We start from the raw sequence: 19,451 nt of genomic DNA, 5'->3' as shown, positions 1-19,451 counted from the left end.
GGAAGGCAAGGCAAAGGCCAGCTGCTCTCTTGGGACCGGTAGCTCAAACAGAGCTGAAGACACTGAAAAAAACAAGTCCCAGAAACATGCAGCACCATTCTGGGCTTGAGGTCGCTTTGGGGAAAGGAAGGGGCAATCAAACAGTGATGGGATAGTGCATAGACAAAGCTGTGTGAGCAGTGAACTCCGGGCTGAAACAGAAAAAGGGGGCTTGGAGTGGACTGAGAGTGGGAGATATGTGTGGCTCAGCCTGCTCTGGGCTTCAGATGTATTAGATTTCAGAGTCTTTTCCCGCTGCTGTGGGTGGAGGGGTGGGGGCCGAGGGTGCAAATGAGCACAGCAAAACAGAGCCGCCGGAGCAGGTGCGCAGCAGTGGCAGGGCAGTACCTGGGCATAGGGTGGCGCAAGAACTTTTCTGCACATTCTGGCCCTCACAGAAGGCCCCCCCGTTGAGTGGCGTTGGGTTGGTGCAGCTCCGGCTCCGCTTCTGCCAGCCCCGTCCACAGCTGGTGCTGCAGGCTGACCAGTCCGTCCACGTCGACCAGCCGCCATTCACTGGGGGGAAGGGACAGCATCAGCTAGAGCTCCCAAAGACGGTGTGCCCTGGGAGGGCCAGTCGTGGGCAGCAGGGAGGGAGGTGGGATGCTCTCTCTCTCTCTCTCTCTGGGCCCAGAGGAGGAACCGAGCGCTTCCAGGGTTCTCCTGGGGCAAAACGGCCGGCTCTGGGGTGCGAGCTTCCCTCTTGCTTTTGGTATGTGTGTACAGCTTGGGGAGAATACACAGGAAAACATGGGGGGATGCAGGAGGAGTCACAAGCAGAGGGGGGGGACACTTGGAGGAGGGGATGGGGTGGGGGTCATGCCACTTTCTCCTGTGGGATTCTGCAGGAGCATCGCTTTCTTGACGTCATGTTAACACAGCCTGGCTGCCCTGCCCACCCCCTTTCTCCCTCCAGGATGGACTTTTCCTCCGTTTTGAGGTGCATGTTCTTAGCAAAGTCCCTTCTTCGTCACACCCCTAAACAGTTGGGCCAGCCCCAGAAACGGTGCTGCCCAAAGGGAAGGACAAGCTAGCCTCCACACAACTCTTCCCGTTTCCTTTTAGCAGTTCAAATCTTCCTTCGGTGCTGGCAGTGGGCTAGCATCCCCCCCCCCATCTGAGGGCAGCAAGTGATCTTATATTCATGCCCAGCTTCGTTCCCTAATACCAGGCTGCCACTCCCCACCTCTGCACCAGCATCTGCCGCCTGAGACGGCTCCCTCACTCTGCCTAATGGTGGAGCCGTCCCTGTCACTGCTCCATCTTCCCCTTTGAGCTACAGGCAAGCCTCCAAAGAAACCAGATTCCTGCCCTTGCCCCCAACCCTGAAGACTTATGGAGAGACCTGCTGTTTGCCCATTGGTCCCCTTTTCCTGGGGACCACCCATCCCATCGCCTGGTGGGGCCCTACCATAGACAGTGACAGCAGCAGGGGAGCTGCGGCGACGGGCCACAATGTTTTTGGCCACGCAGGTATAGTTGCCCGTGTCCGCCAGGCGGGCCTGTTTCACCACCAGACTGTGCTCCAGCGTGATGTAGAAGTTGGGGTCCAGTGCTGGGTCCACGAGGTCTTCGTTGTGCAGCCATTCGACCTTGGGGGAGACACAAGCCACACATGGGGCAGGAGGGTTGGATCAGGCCGCGTAGCCTTTAAGGACACTGCGACTGCAATGTGTCTCAGAAGAAAACACATTCTGGCACTGACCTAGTGAGGGACAGAGATTGACAGGCCACTCAGCACCAGGGCAGCCCAGGGAGGCTCCGAAATGTGCGTTAATGAGCTCTGTAGAGAGACAGGCCGGCGTCAATCAAGTGGCTGCAATGAAGGTGAGGGCAAATGGGCTACCACGAACCCAACCAAGATCGTCTGCAGGAACTGCAGGGTGGCAAAGCCAACACTGGTGAGATGCGGGTTCCAACATCAGGTAGTCCCCATGAAGTGGTTTGGTTTGGTTTTGTGCTACTGGTGGGCTTCGTCAACCGTTCTCCCCAATGGCCCTCTCAGTACTACCCAGGATTAAGCATGCAGGGCCAGTACTCACTTCAGCTGGTGGGATCCCCTCTGGAGGGCGGCAAGGCAGCACAATTCCCTGCTCAATAGAGACCTCTTTGGCCAGGGGCTCCTGCTCGAAATTCTTCCGCAGATCTAGAAAGAAGAGAGGCTTAGAGCGGTGTCAAGATGACATCGAAGACCCCCCAGGTCATACTAGGCCACAGCCTTGTCTGCTCCCTGCCAACATGAGCGGCCAGTTGATCGTAGTCGATTCAGACATGAAAGAACAGGCTCTGATTTTCGGCTGTAGGTGGGGGGGGGGAATGACAATGAGGCTCTAGGAGAGGGACGATGGGTGGTTTGAAGTCCTAGAGGGGTCCCCTGAGCAGACAGGATGGTAAGCAGGGCGCCACTCACAAGCAATGCGCACGTAGGCCTTTTGACTCTTGGTGGTGCCAGACGTGCTCCAGGCGACACACTGGCACCAGTACTCTTCCAAGCCAAAGATCTTCTCCACCTGTTGCCGCGAGATGTCGATCCGCACTTCCATGAGGGGCAGGCCTGCCAAAACACCAGGGGGCAAGGAGGCAAGGGGGGGAAGCAGGGAAGGAGGGAGAGATCAGTGGGTGGAGGAGCTCTACATGAATGGGTGTCACAATTCTGTGGAAGTGCAGTAAGTGTGCAGAACGCTGCTGTGTTCAGTTTCCAGAGAACCTCAAGTATCATGAGAAAAGTGGGGGGGGGGGACCCAAGCATGTCTCTGGCTAAGATTGTTGCAAATATATGCTCAGAAGCGTGTGAGAAATCTCTAGTGAAATCTCAGGAGACCACAGCAGCTAAAGAATCACAAAAGCCATGCTAACAGTGTAAATGGGAGGCCTCCTAACTCCAGGTCAGCAGTGGGACAGGAGCTGAGCGTCGGCCCTGCAGCCATAAAACAAGATTCCTCTGCTGCCCTTGGATGCCCCACCGCTTCCAGCACTCACCCGTGGTTTTGTTCATGCTGCGCTGTATGATGTGGTCGCCCTGGTGCACCCACTCGCCATTGCACTTGAAGTAGATCTGTGTGGCAGGCGTGGCCTTGCAGGCCAGTGTCACCGGTTTGTTCTTGACAATGTAAACATCGTCTGGTTCCAGCAGGAAGTGAGGGAGCAGGTCGGACGAAGAGCCAGGCACAGGGATGGGCACTGTGGCACTCTGCTGGGCACCTGGGCAGAGAGGAGAGGGGTTAGAAACTGGTACACTAGCGAACCACAACATTCACAGAGGCCATGAAGAGTCAGGATTCCACCATGGGCCTTGCGTAGGTAGATTTCATTCCAAAGCTCAAGGTTAAATCAGTACATGCAAAACGCCTTTGCTCTGCTGGCCACCAAACCCGCAGTCCTCTAAGATCAAACTTCTTCAGTTAAAGGGCGAGGCTTCAACTCTCCTTCATTGTAATCAGAGCAGCAGCAGCTCTTTGGGGATCTCGGCTAATTACACAGTTAATTGGTCTGTAACATTAATGAAAGCAACGGCAGCAAGAGCTCTCAGCCATGCTGCTGTCTCCACAGCCAACTCAGATGGCCATGTTCTCAGTCCTGCTGCATCCAACCAAACACCACTGGGTGTAAGGGCCAACAGAAAACCCTTGAGGAACTTCCTCTTTATTGGATAAGTGTATGCTCTGGCAAGTGTCAAAAACTCACCATCATTTGACATTTACCAGTAACTCTTTTTTAAGATTTTAGGAGGCCGGTGGGAGATGTCAGAAAACACTTTCAGAGGAGTAAGTTAAGAGCATTACAATGCCACATGATACATCACCCTAAGCTTGTGTATTAACAGGGATAATCAGAGGCAATAGTTCTAGATACAGTGGAACCTCGGTTTACGAACACAATTGGTTCCAGAAGTCTGTTCATAAACCGAAGTGTTCGTAAACCGAAGTGAACTTTCCCATTGAAAGTAATGGGAAGTTGATTAATCCGTTCTAGACGAGGAAAAACACCCCCTAGAACAGATTAACCGCTTTGCTCCGATGCCTTCGCGGAGGCCGGGGAGCGTTTCCGCGACTGGGCTGTTTCCGGTTGCCGGGGACTGCTTTCGCGGCTGCACAGCCCAGTCGCGGAAACGCTCCCCAGCCTCCGGAAGGCATCGGAGCCGGGACTTCGCTCCGATGCCTTTGCGGAGGCCGGGGAGCCCGCAAAGGCATCGGAGCGAAGTCCCGGCTCCGATGCCTTCCGGAGGCTGGGGCTTCGCTCCGATGCCTTTGCGGAGGCCGGGGAGCACTTTCGTGACTGCAGCCCAGTCACGGAAACGCTCCCCGGGCTCCGCAAAGGCATCGGAGCGAAGCCCCAGCCTCCCTGAAGGTATCCGACGCTCCGATGCCTTTGGGGAGGTTTGGCCTTTGCTCCGATGCCTTCGGGGAGGCCGGTCCTTCGCTGCGGGCCTCAAGGAGGCATTGGAGCGAAGGCCCGGCCTCCCCGAAGGCATCGGACGCTGAGTAGACCTCCGGCACCTCAGTTTACTAACTTCCGGGTTAGGATAGTTCGTAAACCGAAAGTTCGTAAACCGAGGTGTTCGTAAACCGAGGTACCACTGTACTGCCTTCAACAGGAATGCACGCTTACAGATGGTGTGGTAGTCGGAAGCTGCCTTATACTGAGTCAGACCACTGGGTCATCTAGTTCAAAACTGCCTACACTCTCCCAGCCCTAGGTAGAGATGTCAGCGACTGAAGCCAGAGCCTTCTGCATGCAAAGCAGATGCTCACTGATTGTGTGTAGGTTTGTTTTACTTCCTGACTGTTCACAATACAGTATGGAATAACTTTTGGTTATGCCTGACGCTACTAACAATTGTGATACTTGGCTGTGTGTATGTTCCCAAGCAAAATACTAGCGATGCCCTTTGACTTTAACCTACAACCACCACCCCCATCCCATCTCATTGCTTTGTTAATACTGTTCCTGGATGAATTTGGGGTTCCTTCTTCAAACTTAAGTCTAAAAATACCCTTTTAGATTCTTACTGGTCTGGGACAAGCGAGCAGCCAGATATGTATGGATAGAAACAGTGCTCAGGTTTAAATTCTCCCCTCTAAGCCTTAAATTCAGGTTCCTACACCTGAGGAACGGGAAGCCCAATCTGGTGACTGGCTCAGATAAAACCAATTATTACCGTAGATGTAGCTCACATTGCTCCAGATAGGGAGAGCTAGAACCCTCCACCTTCTGTCTCACTAGAGCCAACCCACATACCCTCCAATATGTGTTAGGTAAAAATCTTTGCAATGTTTCACTGCTTTCCATTTGTCACTGGCCTGTGTTGAGCTGGGATAGCAAAATGAGGTTAAAGCGATGCGATTTTGCAGTAAAATATCACATTGCTGGCTGTCCTGGGAATGGGGTGGGCTAGATGCTGATAACACTTTAAAAAAAATACATAAATGCTAACATAGAGATTACAATCCACTTCAGTGTGGGGGTCAGCACACAGTTTGTCTGACACTTAAGGATTCTGGAATCTTTCACTTTGAAATGTCAATTGCCCTATCATCTAAAATGTATATGCAAATGCTTAACACACCACATTTCCTTCTGCTTCGCCCACGTGCCTGGATGCTACAATTCAAGAATTTCTGAAGCACAAGTGTATGCTGAGGACGGTTCCACTGCATATGTTCGGCTGGTGAGCACTACTGGCCCTCTTGTTTTGTGAATAAGAAACCCAGTAGTGCTCACCAGCCGAACACATGTGCTGGCAACTAGCAGACTGTGCTGGCAACTAGCAGACACAACGAGGAAATGCCAATACCGGTAGGTACACTTGCCTTTGATATATGCAACCAACCCACTCCCCGCCCGGCCTGCCACTGTGCCCTCATCCCTGGACCCTGGTTCTTCTCCCTGTCCTTCCTATTTGCTGAGACGTGTGCCACGGTGTGCCCCCCCCCCCAACCTCCCCTCCATGACAGGCGTCCACAGCTGGGGCTGCTGACAGCAGGCTCTCCCCCCCTTCCCGCCCTCGTCCCCGCCGCCTCCTCCACCGGGGCTAATCCATCACGGCCGGAAATGCCGCCCGGCGCGCGCCCAGTGAACCTGCGCCGATCCCTCATGTCTGCATTTAACTGCTAATGAAAAAGAAATGTAGTGTGACCAATAAGGGACATAGCTCACTTCTCCGGGGGCCTCGTCTCGTCATGCCACGCTGAGCTGATCCCGCTCCCTCCCCTCCGCCTCCCAGCCGCGCTTACGCCGGGCCTCGAGGCGCCTCTCTCCGCAAGGGCAGCGCCACCGCAGGCAACCCCGAGGCCTCCCCGTGGCCCGTGCGGAGAGGCCGACGAAGGCCTGCTCGCGGAGGCAAGCCGGCCGCGGCGAAAGGGAGGCCCCGCGCTGCTCCTTTGGCAGGGGCAGGACTGCGACGAGCCTGAGCAAAACACGCGGGGACTTCGCGCGGCTGCTTCTCTAGCCGCAACACACGCGCCTCTTTCGGACAGGCCCCCTTCCTCGCAGCTGGCGCTTCTCCTCGCCTGCCCCGCCGCGCCCGTCTGCATCCCATTTCAACAGCCCCCTCGGAAGCTCTGCCACTGTTGCTGCTGCTGCTCCCTTCCTCCTCAGCAGGAAGGGCCGGTTTAGCGCAGCGCCGGCTCCCGCACCTCTCAGGGTTGCGCGCAACAAGAGGGGATTTTCACTCCTGCAGCATTTACAATGGTGAGATAAGCTGCAGCCGCCCAAGTGCCGTCTTGTACTGTACACCACCAGTGAAGACGGGCACTGGAGTGTCCTGTCCTCCTCGGCACCTGACTGCTCCCCTTACTCATCTTTCCGTCCCACCCGTTGCTGTACATTTAAAGCACCCCCAGGGCACAATTAAAGCACATGACTTCCCCCAAAGAAACCTAAGAACGGTAGTTTCCCTCTTCACCGAGCTACCGTTCTAAGCAACCTTAACAAACTATGATTCCCGATAGTTTTTACTTGGACTTCCTGATTTTAACCCACGTCATCTTCTACATGCCTCTTTTGTAGTTTTGTTTTTCTTCTTTTAATTTCCGTCTGTTGTTCTAACTGTTCTCTCTTGTTTGTTATAGATCCGCCCTTAGATTCACCCTCTTCCCCACTCGCTTCTCTACTCCATGGCCCCAGGCCAGTCTACTGCTTTCCTCCTCCCCTGGTCCAACTCATGCCTTAAGGATCTGCAGCGGCATGATCAACAACGATCATCACCACCACTACCTCCTAAGCTTCCTAGTATCTCTAGATTTGTTTGTAATATGCAGGTAGTTCCCAAGCCTTAACTGACCTACCCTTTGCTACCTATCATCCACACACCACATGAGATAGGAGCAGATTCAGGGCATTGTGCTCCCACACTGCTCTTTTCGCAGGCATGAGATGTGCCAGTTCCTACACCTTAATTATTTCAAATCTGAGCTGTTGGTTTTGGGGTAGAGTGGGTGAAATGTTATAATGTTGTTTTATCTTTGTTGTTCAAATTTTTTGCAATTTTTAGAATTGTTGTGAGTCACCTAAAGACCATTTGGCATTAGTCAACAAGCAAACAAAATAATAAAGCAATAATATTCCCAATTCTGTGCACATGCACCTGATCACCATATGTTACTTTTGTGTGTTTTGCCCCACAAGGAGAGTAGCAAGAGAGGATAATCTTTTCAGAATCACTCCCCCTTAAGGTGGGGACAGGACCGCTAGAAATCTGATCAAGGTATTTCTGCTATTACATCTTCTTTGACCTTGAGACCAGAGAAGCCCAGGTTCAAATCCCTATGTAGACACTAAACTTACTGGCTGACCTGGACAAGTTGTTATCTCTCGGCCTAACCTACCTCACAGGGTTGTTGTAAAAACCTGCGTATGATACCCTGAACTCCTGGGTTAAAAGGGTGGGATAAATCCATAATAAGCAAAATGATAACAATAATCTTTTTGGTCATTATGCATCCAATCCAAGAACCTTGTGAGGTAGTCATTTTTTAAAACAAATTCCATTGGACAGATCATGAACTGAGGCAAACTTGCTTATGACTGAAGAGACAGAGAGAATCTGCAGCTGAGAGGGACCCTAACACACCTCAGGTCTCTCAGTCCAATACACTATCTAGTTCTGTAAGCTTAAATCAATATGATCAATTGATCAATAAAAAAACTTTAATTGAAGATTAGCATTAATTGGTGGGGCTGAGATATGCAGCCTCCTTTCCTATTGACATGGAAGAAGGAATCTTTCTGCCCCCCAACCCACCAAGCAGAAGAGAGGGAGCTGCAAAGGGAGTAGTGGAACAGGAACGATGCTGGTGCAATTGCTGCACCCCCTCTTGGGGTGTGGATAGTTTCAAAGGGCAGTCTTCATCTCTGAATGAAGACACGCACTACACAGCTACATCAGCATACTAACTCCTTTCTCCCTGCAGCAAAGCTGATTAAAAAGAACCTTCAATATGTTTTTTTTCTGAAGGACCAACCTCCTTCCATATGGTTCTCCCTGCATGCTCTGGTCATCACCTGACATACTGCTCCAGATTCATTGACTCTGTCCGTTCTGGAGGTTTTGTTGAACATGATAAGGAACGATGATGGTGTTAAAGGAATTACAGTGGGTACAAAACAATATAAGTTAAAAGCCTTTGCAGACGATTTAGTACTGACCTTGCAGAACCCTGAACAGAGTGCAGTGAGAGTACTGCAGATAATTCAAGAGTTTGGCAGTGTGGCAGGCTTTAAGTTAAATAAAGGGAAAACTAAAGTACTAGAAAAGAACTTGACATTGCAAGAGAGACAGAATATAGAGGATTGCACAGGACTGAAGTGTGTAAAAAAGGTGAAATACCTAGGAGTTAATATGACGTCAAAAAATTTGAACTTGTATAAAGACAATTATGAGAAACTTTGGAAAGAAATCCAAAGAGATTTGGAAGTATGGTCAAGGTTGAAATTGTCCTTAATGGGAAGAATTGCAACTGTTAAAATGAATGTATTGCCGAGAATGTTGTTTTTATTTCAGGCCCTACCGATAGTTGACAAAATGAAATGTTTTCAAGAGTGGCAGAAGACACTGTCTAAATTTGTCTGGCAGGGGAAGAAACCCAGGATTAAATACAAACTTTTGACTGATGTAAAAGAAAGAGGAGGATTCTCCTTGCCAGACTTAAAGATTTATTTTGAAGCCGCAGCTTTTTGTTGGTTGAAGGAATGGTTTTTGTTAGACAATGATGACTTGTTGGATTTAGAGGGCCATGATAATGCGTTTGGTTGGCATGCATATTTATGGTATGATAAAGTAAAATTACACAAAGGTTTTAAAAGCCATATAATTAGGAAATCATTGTTTAATGTTTGGATTAGATACAAAGATCTATTGGAAAGAAAAACTCCTAGGTGGATCTCACCACTTGAGGCAAAGAAACCTAAAAGGACAAATATGGATGAGAATAGGTTGAAATACAAAGATATACTGATGGAGGTGGGAAACCACTTTAAGTTAAGGCCATATGAACAACTGAAAGATAGGTTGAGTGACTGGTTTCAGTATGTGCAGATAAATGAAGCATTCAAGCTAGATAAAAAAATAGGATTCCAGACAGAAAAGTCGAAATTAGAAACGGAGTTATTAGAGACAGACTACAAGAATTTGTCTAGAATGTATAATTTGTTGCTAGAATGGCATTTGAAAGATGAGCAAACAAAATCAGTGATGATTGAATGGGCCAAGGACTTGGGTCATAATGTGATGATGTCGGAGTGGGAAAAATTGTGGAAGAAGGGTATGAAATTTACGGCTTGTACTGTGTTGAAGGAAAATTTGATGAAAATGATGTATAGATGGTATTTGACGCCGGTCAAGCTGGCTAAAATGTATCACAAAAGCGACAATAAATGTTGGAAATGTAAGCAGGATGTTGGCTCATTCTACCATATGTGGTGGACATGCCCTAAGATAAAAGGCTTCTGGGAAATGATTTATAATGAGTTGAAAAAGATGTTTAAAAACACATTTTTGAAAAAACCGGAAGCCTTTTTGCTTGGAATAATTGGGGAAGAAATTCCCAAGGACGATGTTAATTTGTTTATGTATGCCACCACAGCCGCTAGGATCTTAATAGCACAATATTGGAAAAAAGAGGAACTGCCTTCGAGGCAGGAATGGCAAATGAAAATGATGGATTATATGGAATTGGCAGAATTGACAGGAAGACTCCGGGACCAAACAAATGACAAAGTTTTAAAAGATTGGAAGAAATTTAAAATATACATAGGGTATGAATTTGAAAATTAGATTTTGAACATCCAGGAAAATAAAGAAGTTAAGGCAATAGGGAAATAATAGAAGACTGAAAGGGAGAAAATATGATAGATGATATAAAGATGAAATTTTTGAAGTGTTAAAGAGACTATATGATGGGTAAGAAGGATGATTTAGAAACTGCTACAGAAGTTTATAAAAAAGAAAATCAGATAGTAGGGAATTGGGGAAGCCAGAGGACAATGAATATTAAAATGGATTAGAGATGATATTTTTTTTTGTTGTTGTTGTATTTTTGTATTTTTGTATTTCTGTATTTTGATGTTTACTTTTTGTATTTGTGTTATGTATGTGTGTTGATAAAATGTTTAATAAAAAATATAATTAAAAAAAAAAACAGATTCATTGACTCTGTGAAGCAAACAGCTTAGCTGCCGCATATGGGGCTTTTTCTTCAGTGACACTCACCCTCTGGAACGCCCTGCCAGCTGAGATCAGTCAGGCCCTGGCACTCTTATTTGTTTGGTGTTTTTTTTTTTTTTGCAATTATTTACTACCTTTCTGCCAAGGCCCCCAAGGTGCTATAATAATGTTTTCAGCAGTTGGTGGAACTTGGATCTTCATAAATACTATGTGATTTAATTGATATTGCTACTTGCAGTTTGACTGCTGTTCCCAGATTTTTTTTTTATTCTATGTTATTCATCGGTCACATAATGACAGTCATTATTTATGGCTTTTTATATTAACATGGGGTTTATTATTCTTGCTGTTTTGAATGAGGGTGTATATGATATTTGTTTGCTTGATTTCATTAGCTGACTTGATTTCCTATAGTGGGGTATAAGTTTTATAAATAAATTATTTCAGTCCGTATCCAAAACTAGCAATTCAGGATAAAACCTCCCTAGCTATGCCTTTCCACCTAGTGCAGGCATGTCCGTTTCGGGGGCCTAATTTGGCCCGCCGGTCGAATTAATTCAGCCCCTGTGGCAGTATATGTCCTGGGGTAAAATCCTAAAAAAACTTAACAACTATGGGGTCAAATTGTAAAAACAAAAAAACAAAAAAAAAGCTCAACAACTTCAATCCTAAAAAAAGTTCAACAACTTTGGTTGGCCCTCACACATGTTCACTTCATCAAATTTGGTGCTCTTTGAAAAAAGTTTGGGCACCCCTGATCTAGAGCTAATAGTACAGTGGTACCTTGGTTCTCAAATGGTTTAGTTGTTGAAAAAATTGGCTCCCGAACGCCGCAAACTTGGAAGCAAGTGTTCCGGTTTGCGAATGCTTTATGGAAAACGAACATCCGTCACGGCTTCCGCTTGAGTGCAGGAAGCTCCTGCAGGCAATCAGAAGCCATGCCTTGGTTTTCAAACGGTTTCAGGAGTCGAATGGACTCCCAGAATGGATTAAGTTTGAGAACCAAGGTACCACTGTAATCACAAAAAATGGTAGTGCACAGCTAATATCAGTGCCAATGCATTCCTAAAATTTGGGTCTTTAGCATGGATGAGACTTGAATTCCCCCTCCAAAGCCACGTTGGCTGTAGGGTGTTGCTGTCATAGGGATTATTACTTGGCAGACAAGCCAAACTGAAGAGAAATACATTTCCCCCCTCTAATTATACATAGCAGTAGTTTTGTTTAGTGAACTGAAATTTCCTGCATGTTTAAAAGAAGCAACATCCTTCCTTCACTTGCCCTTAAAGAGGCTCCTAGATTGACATTTTGTTCATGTGAGAGTATTTAATCACTCTGATTGTAAACCAATGAATCACACGGGCACACACATATGTTTCACTGCTGACCTGGAACAGACATACAGTACCATCAAATCATGCACTCAATTTCTACACCACAGGACGATCTCTGCACATTTTGCCCATCTCTCTCTTCATATCTGGAATGGTTCTTTTCATGCCCAGATGCATAAAACATGTACCGTTATTGCAAAAAGGGAGTCAATTAGTTGCCAGTAGCTGCCTATCTCATCCTCCTGCCTCTTGACTGGGGACAATCTCCTTGTCCCTGATTGGCTATGGCTACCTGGATGTGACTGAAATGAGACAGGGCCCTTCCCTAAGGCAATGCAGCTATAGCACTCAAAGTGAATGTTCAATAACGCCATTGGCTAGACTGGGGGCAGGGGTTGTTGTTTTCTGTCAGGATCCCCGAAGCCCTTTCTTCCGGCTGTATAAAGCAGAGTTTCACATGTGCATTACTCCAGATCACAGGAATATAGGAAACTGGGTTATACCAGGTCAGAGTCTTTGTTCATTGACTGGCGCCAGCTTTCCAAGGAATGGCTTTCCCCATCACCTACTACTGGATCTTCACCGCCGGACTATGACTTTAGCTGAAGCAGATCCCAAAGGATGCCCTAGCCATCACTTTTTAAAATGTCTTGCTACGCAGACATTAAATTCCTGCCGCATTTATTCCTCCCACTCCCCGCTTGGCCTCCAGAATCAGCTTGCTTCAGTCTGCTGCATGGCGGATTCTTCCACCTGGATTGAACCTGGGATCTTCTATGTACAAAACATGGGCTCTGCCCCTGAGTCACGGTCCCCAGTGATGGGTGCATGAACACTTCATTCCCAATGCCCTGAACCGATGCCATCATGGAGAGGCACCCAATGGCGGCAGCTGCTTTGGTTTATACACACACTGGATGATTGGCCTGCCTATCTGGAGCATCTCAGGAGAATAGGCATTTGAAACCCCAAGGGAGAGAAGAGTCAAGGCAAGGGAATGTGGGGAGGGGGGGGAACCCTGAAGCTCCCTTCCCCCAGCCTCAGGGACTGGGCTCTCCTTCCAACAACAGCTAATAAAGCGGACTCCTAAATAAGCATTTGATTAACAAATGCTAAAGCGGCGATTGTGTCACTGCGCGGAGCTGTAATTGCTGCTGATAATTGGCTGCTTAGAATTTAATAAGCAATTAAACAGAATGGAATGCAGGGGAATTAACGCCGAGCCTGCTCCCCGCCTGCTCCCCGCCCACCTGCACACTTTCCACCTGCTCCCCACATATACCCCCTTCCCCACATGCTCCACACCCACCCGTTTGCCTCCCACAAAGCCCCCCCACATATCCAGTCCTCATCTGTGGGCTTCCCACATGCACCCCTCATGTCAGAATTCCCACTTGCGCCAGAAGGGATTGGAAGCCTGACAGTAGAGTGATTTCCCTCACACTCCTGCCAGGCTTCCAAGATTTTCGATCCACCTACAGGTTCTCCTTGCCAGACTTTTCACATGTGCAATGCAAATATCCCTGGACTCACTTGCCTAATTCACAGTGGCTCATGACTTCCTGAGCTCCCTTCATGTTCCACCCCAAGCACCTCTCAGACTCCTGGCATTCGGCCTAAAAGCATATGAGGTGAGCACCTTGCTGCAGCTAAGCAGTTCTGGCTTTGATCAGTACCTGGAAGGGAGACTCCACTGGGAACCCAAAGTATGCCACCTTAGTTTCAATCATGGAACAGAAGGAAGGTGTGACATAAATGCAAAATAAACCAGTGCATCCTTCACAGACATAACTGTTGTGCTTGCATTTCTTTTATGTCCTGTTCTCATCTGCAAATTTCAGAATGTGCAAACATTCACTATATGCCCCCATGCCCCACCAAGACACCTCCAGCTTGCATACCTTGCAGGCTTTACTTCTTGCATTTGTTGGACCCCCTTAATGATCATGTGGCTATTCCTTGGGGCTGCCGCACCAAAATAAGTGCTAGACTAGACTGACTTCTCAGTTCTTCAGAAGTCCATTTCAAAGTGCCCGTCCCTTCAAAAGCAGCTTCTGGAGACTCAACAATCAGCTGGTTGTCAGATGTCCTGAAGCTCTTTCAAAGTGCAGCTTGAGAGAGTGCTTTGATAGGGACTTCTGAAGACCCCTGTAGGCAAAAAAGGTTACCTGCCATCACTTATAGGTGATTCTTCCCGTCTGTCCAACTTGGCCAGAGAGGGGTTGGGGAGATACCGATATCTCCTCCAGTAACCCTGGGCTAAAAGGTTGGGCTACGACTGGGAAGACCCTGGCTCACATCCTCATTTGCCAGGAAGCTTGCAGGGTAATCTTAGGCCAGACACTCTTGCTCAGCTTAGCCTCAGGGGCGGGTGGTGGAGGGGAAGAGAACCAAATATGTCACCTGGAGCTCTTTGGAGGAAAGGCAGGATATAAAAAAATTAATAGGCAGCTAAACTGTTGCTAGAAGCGACTAACTAGATGTAAATGGGAATCTACCCCAAGCATAATGATGAGACTGAAGAGACCTATAAACAATCAGAAGACAGCTATAAAGAGGGAAGCCGCCACAAAAATATAATATTCGTACTTGTCCTCAGGTTCTTAACCAGCCTGCTACATCAGACTGAGGTCTATCTAGTCCAGCATTCTTTGTCTAAAAATGCTCAGGGCAGCTTTTACATAGGCAGCTTCTTTTGAAGAAAAGGGCCCTAGAGACTTGTGATGTTGTAATCATTATTTTTTACTTACTAATCCCTAAAGGCTGAATGGGTATTACAGGGCCGCAGAAGCAAGTCCATAGTGCAAGTAGTACCAGTCCCAAAGCGAAAGCAAAGTCAGTCTTAAAACACAAGATGACCCCGACCAGGTCTTCCTTCACACACACACACACTGCCAGGTAAAAACTAGTTTCCGCTGAAGATCTAACTCCAGGCACATTTCAGGTGCTTGGAACAAACTGATGGTTACTTCCCATTTGTCCACAATCAGTGACCAGGCCATACTAAAGCCTCCAAAGATGGGCCCCGTCTCCGTTCATGATAGAACAGCATGGCTCAGATGAACATGATTCATTAGCCCTTGCCTCTGCAACCATTTTGTCTCCATCACCAAGGACTTCCCCCATTCCATTCCATTGCATTCAAAACCAAACCTCTGTGTAGACTTCGATAATCCATATCTAAATGGCAGAATGATGTCAAAATTAGCAGATCCACTGACATATGCTAAGAGTTCTTCTGGAAGAAGACGAAGACAAAGAAGACGAAGAAGACGAAGAAGACGAAGAAGACGAAGAAGACGAAGAAGAAGAAGAAGAAGAAGAAGAAGAAGAAGAAGAAGAAGAAGAAGAAAAGATGGTTTTGTGAGACTGAAACCAGAGGATGGTGATTTTGCAAGTAGCACACAGTTATAACTGTGGTCCCCAGCAAACAGTTATTCCCTTGGAGGGAAAGAAAGAAGGTCGTTGTCTAGAAATAAGCTTCTACTGCACAGCTGAGCCACATGGATCCCACTGTCACCTCAAACTCACCCTCACCTGGGAAGAGATTTTCCAGAATCTTCTGGCAACCCCTAGAATTCCAGCTAGAGGGAATGAGAGAAAGTCTTGCAACGCCCTAGCCTAGCATGGGCTAGAAAGAAGACAGAGAACCCCATCCATTGGAGGAAGAGCTAAACGTTAGAGCCAGGGGCATAGCCAGGATCAAAATTGGGGGGGCAAGGGGCAAGGGGAGGGGCCAAGGCATGGGGGGAGGGGCCACAGTGGGGCAAGAAAAGCCATGGTCATTCAGGGGCGAGAGGGCGCCAGGACCAGCCTGAAATCGGGCTGCTCCTCCCCCTCCTCCCCCTCCTCGACAGGCAGGGGCGAGGGGGCACCAGGATCAGCCCGAAATCGGGCTGCTCCAACCCCCTCCTCCTCCTCCGCGATCGGCAGGGATGAGGGGGTCCAGGATCAGCCCGAAATCGGGCTGTTCCAATCCCCTCCTCCCCCTCCGCGATCACCGGGGTGGGTGGAGGGAAAACTGGCTTTCCCTCCACCCGCCCCACAGCCAGCAAGGGAGAAGGGACGTCTCCCTTCTCCCTTGCTGACTGAGGGGTGGGCGGAGGGAAAGCCAGCCAAACGCTTTGCGCGGCTCTGGGGCTTTCCCTCCACCCGCCCCACAGCCAGCCAGGGAGAAGGGAGACGGCACCGGGCAGGCAGCGGGGCAGGCTGGCCAGCGGCCCTGCTTCTAGGGGGGGGCAACTGCCCCCTCCTGCCCCCCCTGCCTACACCCATGGTTAGAGCTTTGGAGGGGGTGGGTCTGACTCACAATGGAAATATAACAACAAAACATTCCATCAAATGTGCAGATAAGAAGCTCTGGCTTATTTGAGTGATGCATGCCAAGAGGGTAAGAATTGTTTATTAAACCTTTTGACAGCAGAAAAAAACCATCATGGCTAAGGCAAGGAAGTCTCTTTCGCTGCCACCGAAAGACTGGCTGACTAAACAGTGAGAAATTGCAGAGATGTAGAAACTGGCATTTTATGTTCATCCGAGAGAGGAGAGATTAAATATAGAATCATCATCTGTGAGTAAGTGGAAATTATTTCTGAACTGCTGGAATAATATACAAGGGGCAAATTCCATCTCAAATCAAGCGCTGGCTTTGTTTTCCATGGCAGGGAGCTGCATGCAACCCCACCGCCGCAGCCCCCTGCCGCCCGCCACCAGTGCTTCATCAGGCCCAGAACACAATGGAGGACAAGGTGAGGGGCCGGGACACAGGCAGGGCAGGGCCCAGGCCTTCCCCTTCTGACTAGCTCCCACAAGAGCAGAGCTGCCTCAGCTTCCACCCCTGTGGTGCCCTCACACTCTGTTGTAAATAATGCTTTTACAGCAGGAGTGGAGAATCATTTTCAGTCTGGGAGCCACATTCCCCATTGAGCAACCTTCTGGGGGCCACGTGCTGGCGGTGGATGGGGCCTGCCTGTCCTCCATCCAGTCAGACAGGAGGCATTAGCAGAGCAAAACCAGATAGGCAAAATCAGCCTGAGGGGGGGGGGAAGCAGGGCTAATGTAAGGGGCATGTCTTGGGGAAAGGCTGTTGGCTTCAGAGAGACCCCAGGGTCAGATAAAGAGGCCTGAGGGCCACATTTAACCCGATAATTCTCATCTGTGTATCCGAACTGCTATGCCCAAAATGGAGGGCAGGGAAATGAGGAAACCCTCTTGTCTTGCCCACAGGGAAGGCAGTCAGAGCACCAGCTCTGCACTTTCCCCATCAACCTCCCTTGTGTAATTTGTGCCTAGAGGTGCCTTAGCAGTTGGGAATGATCCGGCCTCTGAGATCTGGGGCCAGGAAGCTAGCGAGTTTCAGTAGCAACAGTTTTTTAGGGCAAAAAAGTGCCCAACATGACTTTCTTTCTCCTACCTGGCAGAGATTGAGGCTGGTGGGCGGGGGGAACCTGTGTGTGTGAGGCAGGGTGGAGAGAGGATGGATGAATGGATGAGTGAGTCAATGAATGAATGAATGAATGGGTGAGAGGCTGTGAGTGAGTGAAAGCTGAGGGTCCCATAAGGAGGGAGCCAAGCTTGCAGGGTGAGGGGAGCCTGTGTCTATCCATGTAAAAATGGGTGCAAGTTAACAGTGTGAGTACAAGAGAGAGAGAGAGAGAGAGAGAGAGAGAGAGAGAGAGAGAGAGAGAGAGAGAGAGAGAGAGAGAGAGAGAGAGAATACATAAGATGATACATGAATGGAGGAGACAGGAAGATAAGGAAAGACTGAAAAGAGCTGTCCCTGCTACTAGTTTTTGGATTTCGCTCTGTCCACTGCCGGTATGCAGCCCTAGATTACTCCCCACCCAAGGGAATGCAGCTACCGTACCAGCCCTGAAAATGATGGTGTACCACCATATATATTTTTATCAAGTCCAGTCTTAGGCCAATTGGAAGCCTCATTCATGCCCCCTGGATCTTGGCTCCCTGGCCTCCTGTCCTGCCTGCAACACTGGGGAGAGCTCTTTCCTCCCTTGCCCCTGTTGGTTACTGAGCAAAGTGTCCCAAGGCCCTTTCCACCTGCTCCTGCACCAAGCCCTACAAGCCCCATCCCAGGCATAGCAGCCACTGAACAGGCACTGTCTAAACAGCATTCCTTTCACCCAGTTCTCCCATCGGTCAGGCTGGCACAGAGAGCCTGAAGGATGCTCTGTGCCCTGCAGCCTCCCAGCAAGCCAGAAGAGGGCAGTATGGACTGGTGCGGAGAGAATGCCTTTGCTGAGTCAAACATGCCCCCCCTCCCTGCCACAACTGGCCCCATGTCAGCCAGATGTGCGATGGCACAGACCACTTAGTGCAGCTGGGAAAAAGGAGCCTGGGGCAAGAGAATTCCCCCCTCCCTGCCCTTGGCAGCTCCCAGAGACTCAACCTGCCAGGCATTACACCCTGCTCACGTCTGGCTGCCGAGAGTAGTAAGGTGCTGCAGCTAATTTACGTGGGGAAGATAAACAGCGCCATAACGCTCCGGTTATTACCCCTCAGCACTTTTACAGCGTTGCTGGCAATTAATTTAATTAAAACCCCTGTCCTGGATATAAAGGCATTTCATAACTCACTGATTTAACAACTCTCAACCCCCCACCCCACTCCCTAGCCTAGCTGCCTGCAGCTCAGGCAGGGGGGCATGTGGGTCCAACAAACACTAGCACAGGTATGTTTGCACGTGCAAGGAACTGTGCACACTTAAGCCTGTCAGGCAGATGTGCCATAAAATGTACACATGCAGCAAGCATGCCGCTGTACCTGCAGGCAAATGCACTTGTAGAGGCACAAACTCAGAAAATACATCAAGTACACATTGCATCCCCGTTTAGCTGCAGAAAACTCGAAAAATGGCACCCAGAATCTATGCACCTACAAACACAGCACTGTGTATACATGCCAGTGAGAGGCTTGTGAAATAAAATGCAATTGCCATGCAACTGCTCTGCAAGATGCACATGTGATGCTCAAAAATGTGTCTTAAAATATACACATCAGTTTGCCAGACAGCCACTCCACTCACATATCAAATACTCTGGTTGTAATCCTGGATTATGCAGCCTCCTATGGTCTTACACAAACATATCCTGTGCATCTGCCCAATTCATCTATTGCCAGGCAAGCCACCTACAGCCAGAAACATCATCTTATTGGAAACCACTTTATTTATTCCATTTACTCCTCATTAAGCCACATTATGGCAATAAAGTGCAATGTGCCCTTTTCTTCTCTTCTCCGTCCCCAGCCAAAGGCCTCTTGGGCCTGGCACAGGGAAAGAGCACCTGGCAATGCAAGAGGGCTGCTGCTGCCGCCGTTGCTGCTGCTGCAGAGCCCTGCGCTTTTAATCCCACCAGGTGAAGTGAATTTAGCAGCCTCTAAAATTGGGCATTCAGCTT

General features: G+C 48.9%; 1 protein-coding gene across 3 annotated transcripts in view; it reads right to left on the bottom strand.

The window, feature by feature from the left end:
* UNC5A (unc-5 netrin receptor A) overlaps positions 1–19,451 on the bottom strand; it is a 94,334-nt gene that overhangs the window by 16,204 nt on the left and 58,679 nt on the right. Inside the window, exons 1-6 of one of the 3 annotated variants that reach the window (XM_088662056.1) lie at positions 6,196–6,319; positions 3,019–3,240; positions 2,450–2,593; positions 2,082–2,185; positions 1,451–1,631; positions 388–555 (exon numbers count right to left, since the gene is read on the bottom strand). In XM_088662056.1, the coding sequence (XP_088518182.1) occupies positions 388–555; positions 1,451–1,631; positions 2,082–2,185; positions 2,450–2,593; positions 3,019–3,240; positions 6,196–6,220 (844 nt within the window). In that variant the 5' untranslated portion in view covers positions 6,221–6,319. Of the gene's footprint in view, positions 1–387; positions 556–1,450; positions 1,632–2,081; positions 2,186–2,449; positions 2,594–3,018; positions 3,241–6,195; positions 6,320–19,451 lie in introns of those variants that run through there. The other 2 variants (XM_060271599.2, XM_060271600.2) reach the window with 2 other exon arrangements.

Source organism: Zootoca vivipara, chromosome 2 (genome assembly GCF_965207765.1).
Source record: "Zootoca vivipara chromosome 2, rZooViv2.hap1.1, whole genome shotgun sequence".
NCBI classification, from domain to species: Eukaryota; Metazoa; Chordata; class Lepidosauria; order Squamata; family Lacertidae; genus Zootoca; species Zootoca vivipara.
Note: the sequence above shows the minus strand (reverse complement) of the source record. Positions and strands in the feature narration are given on the sequence as shown.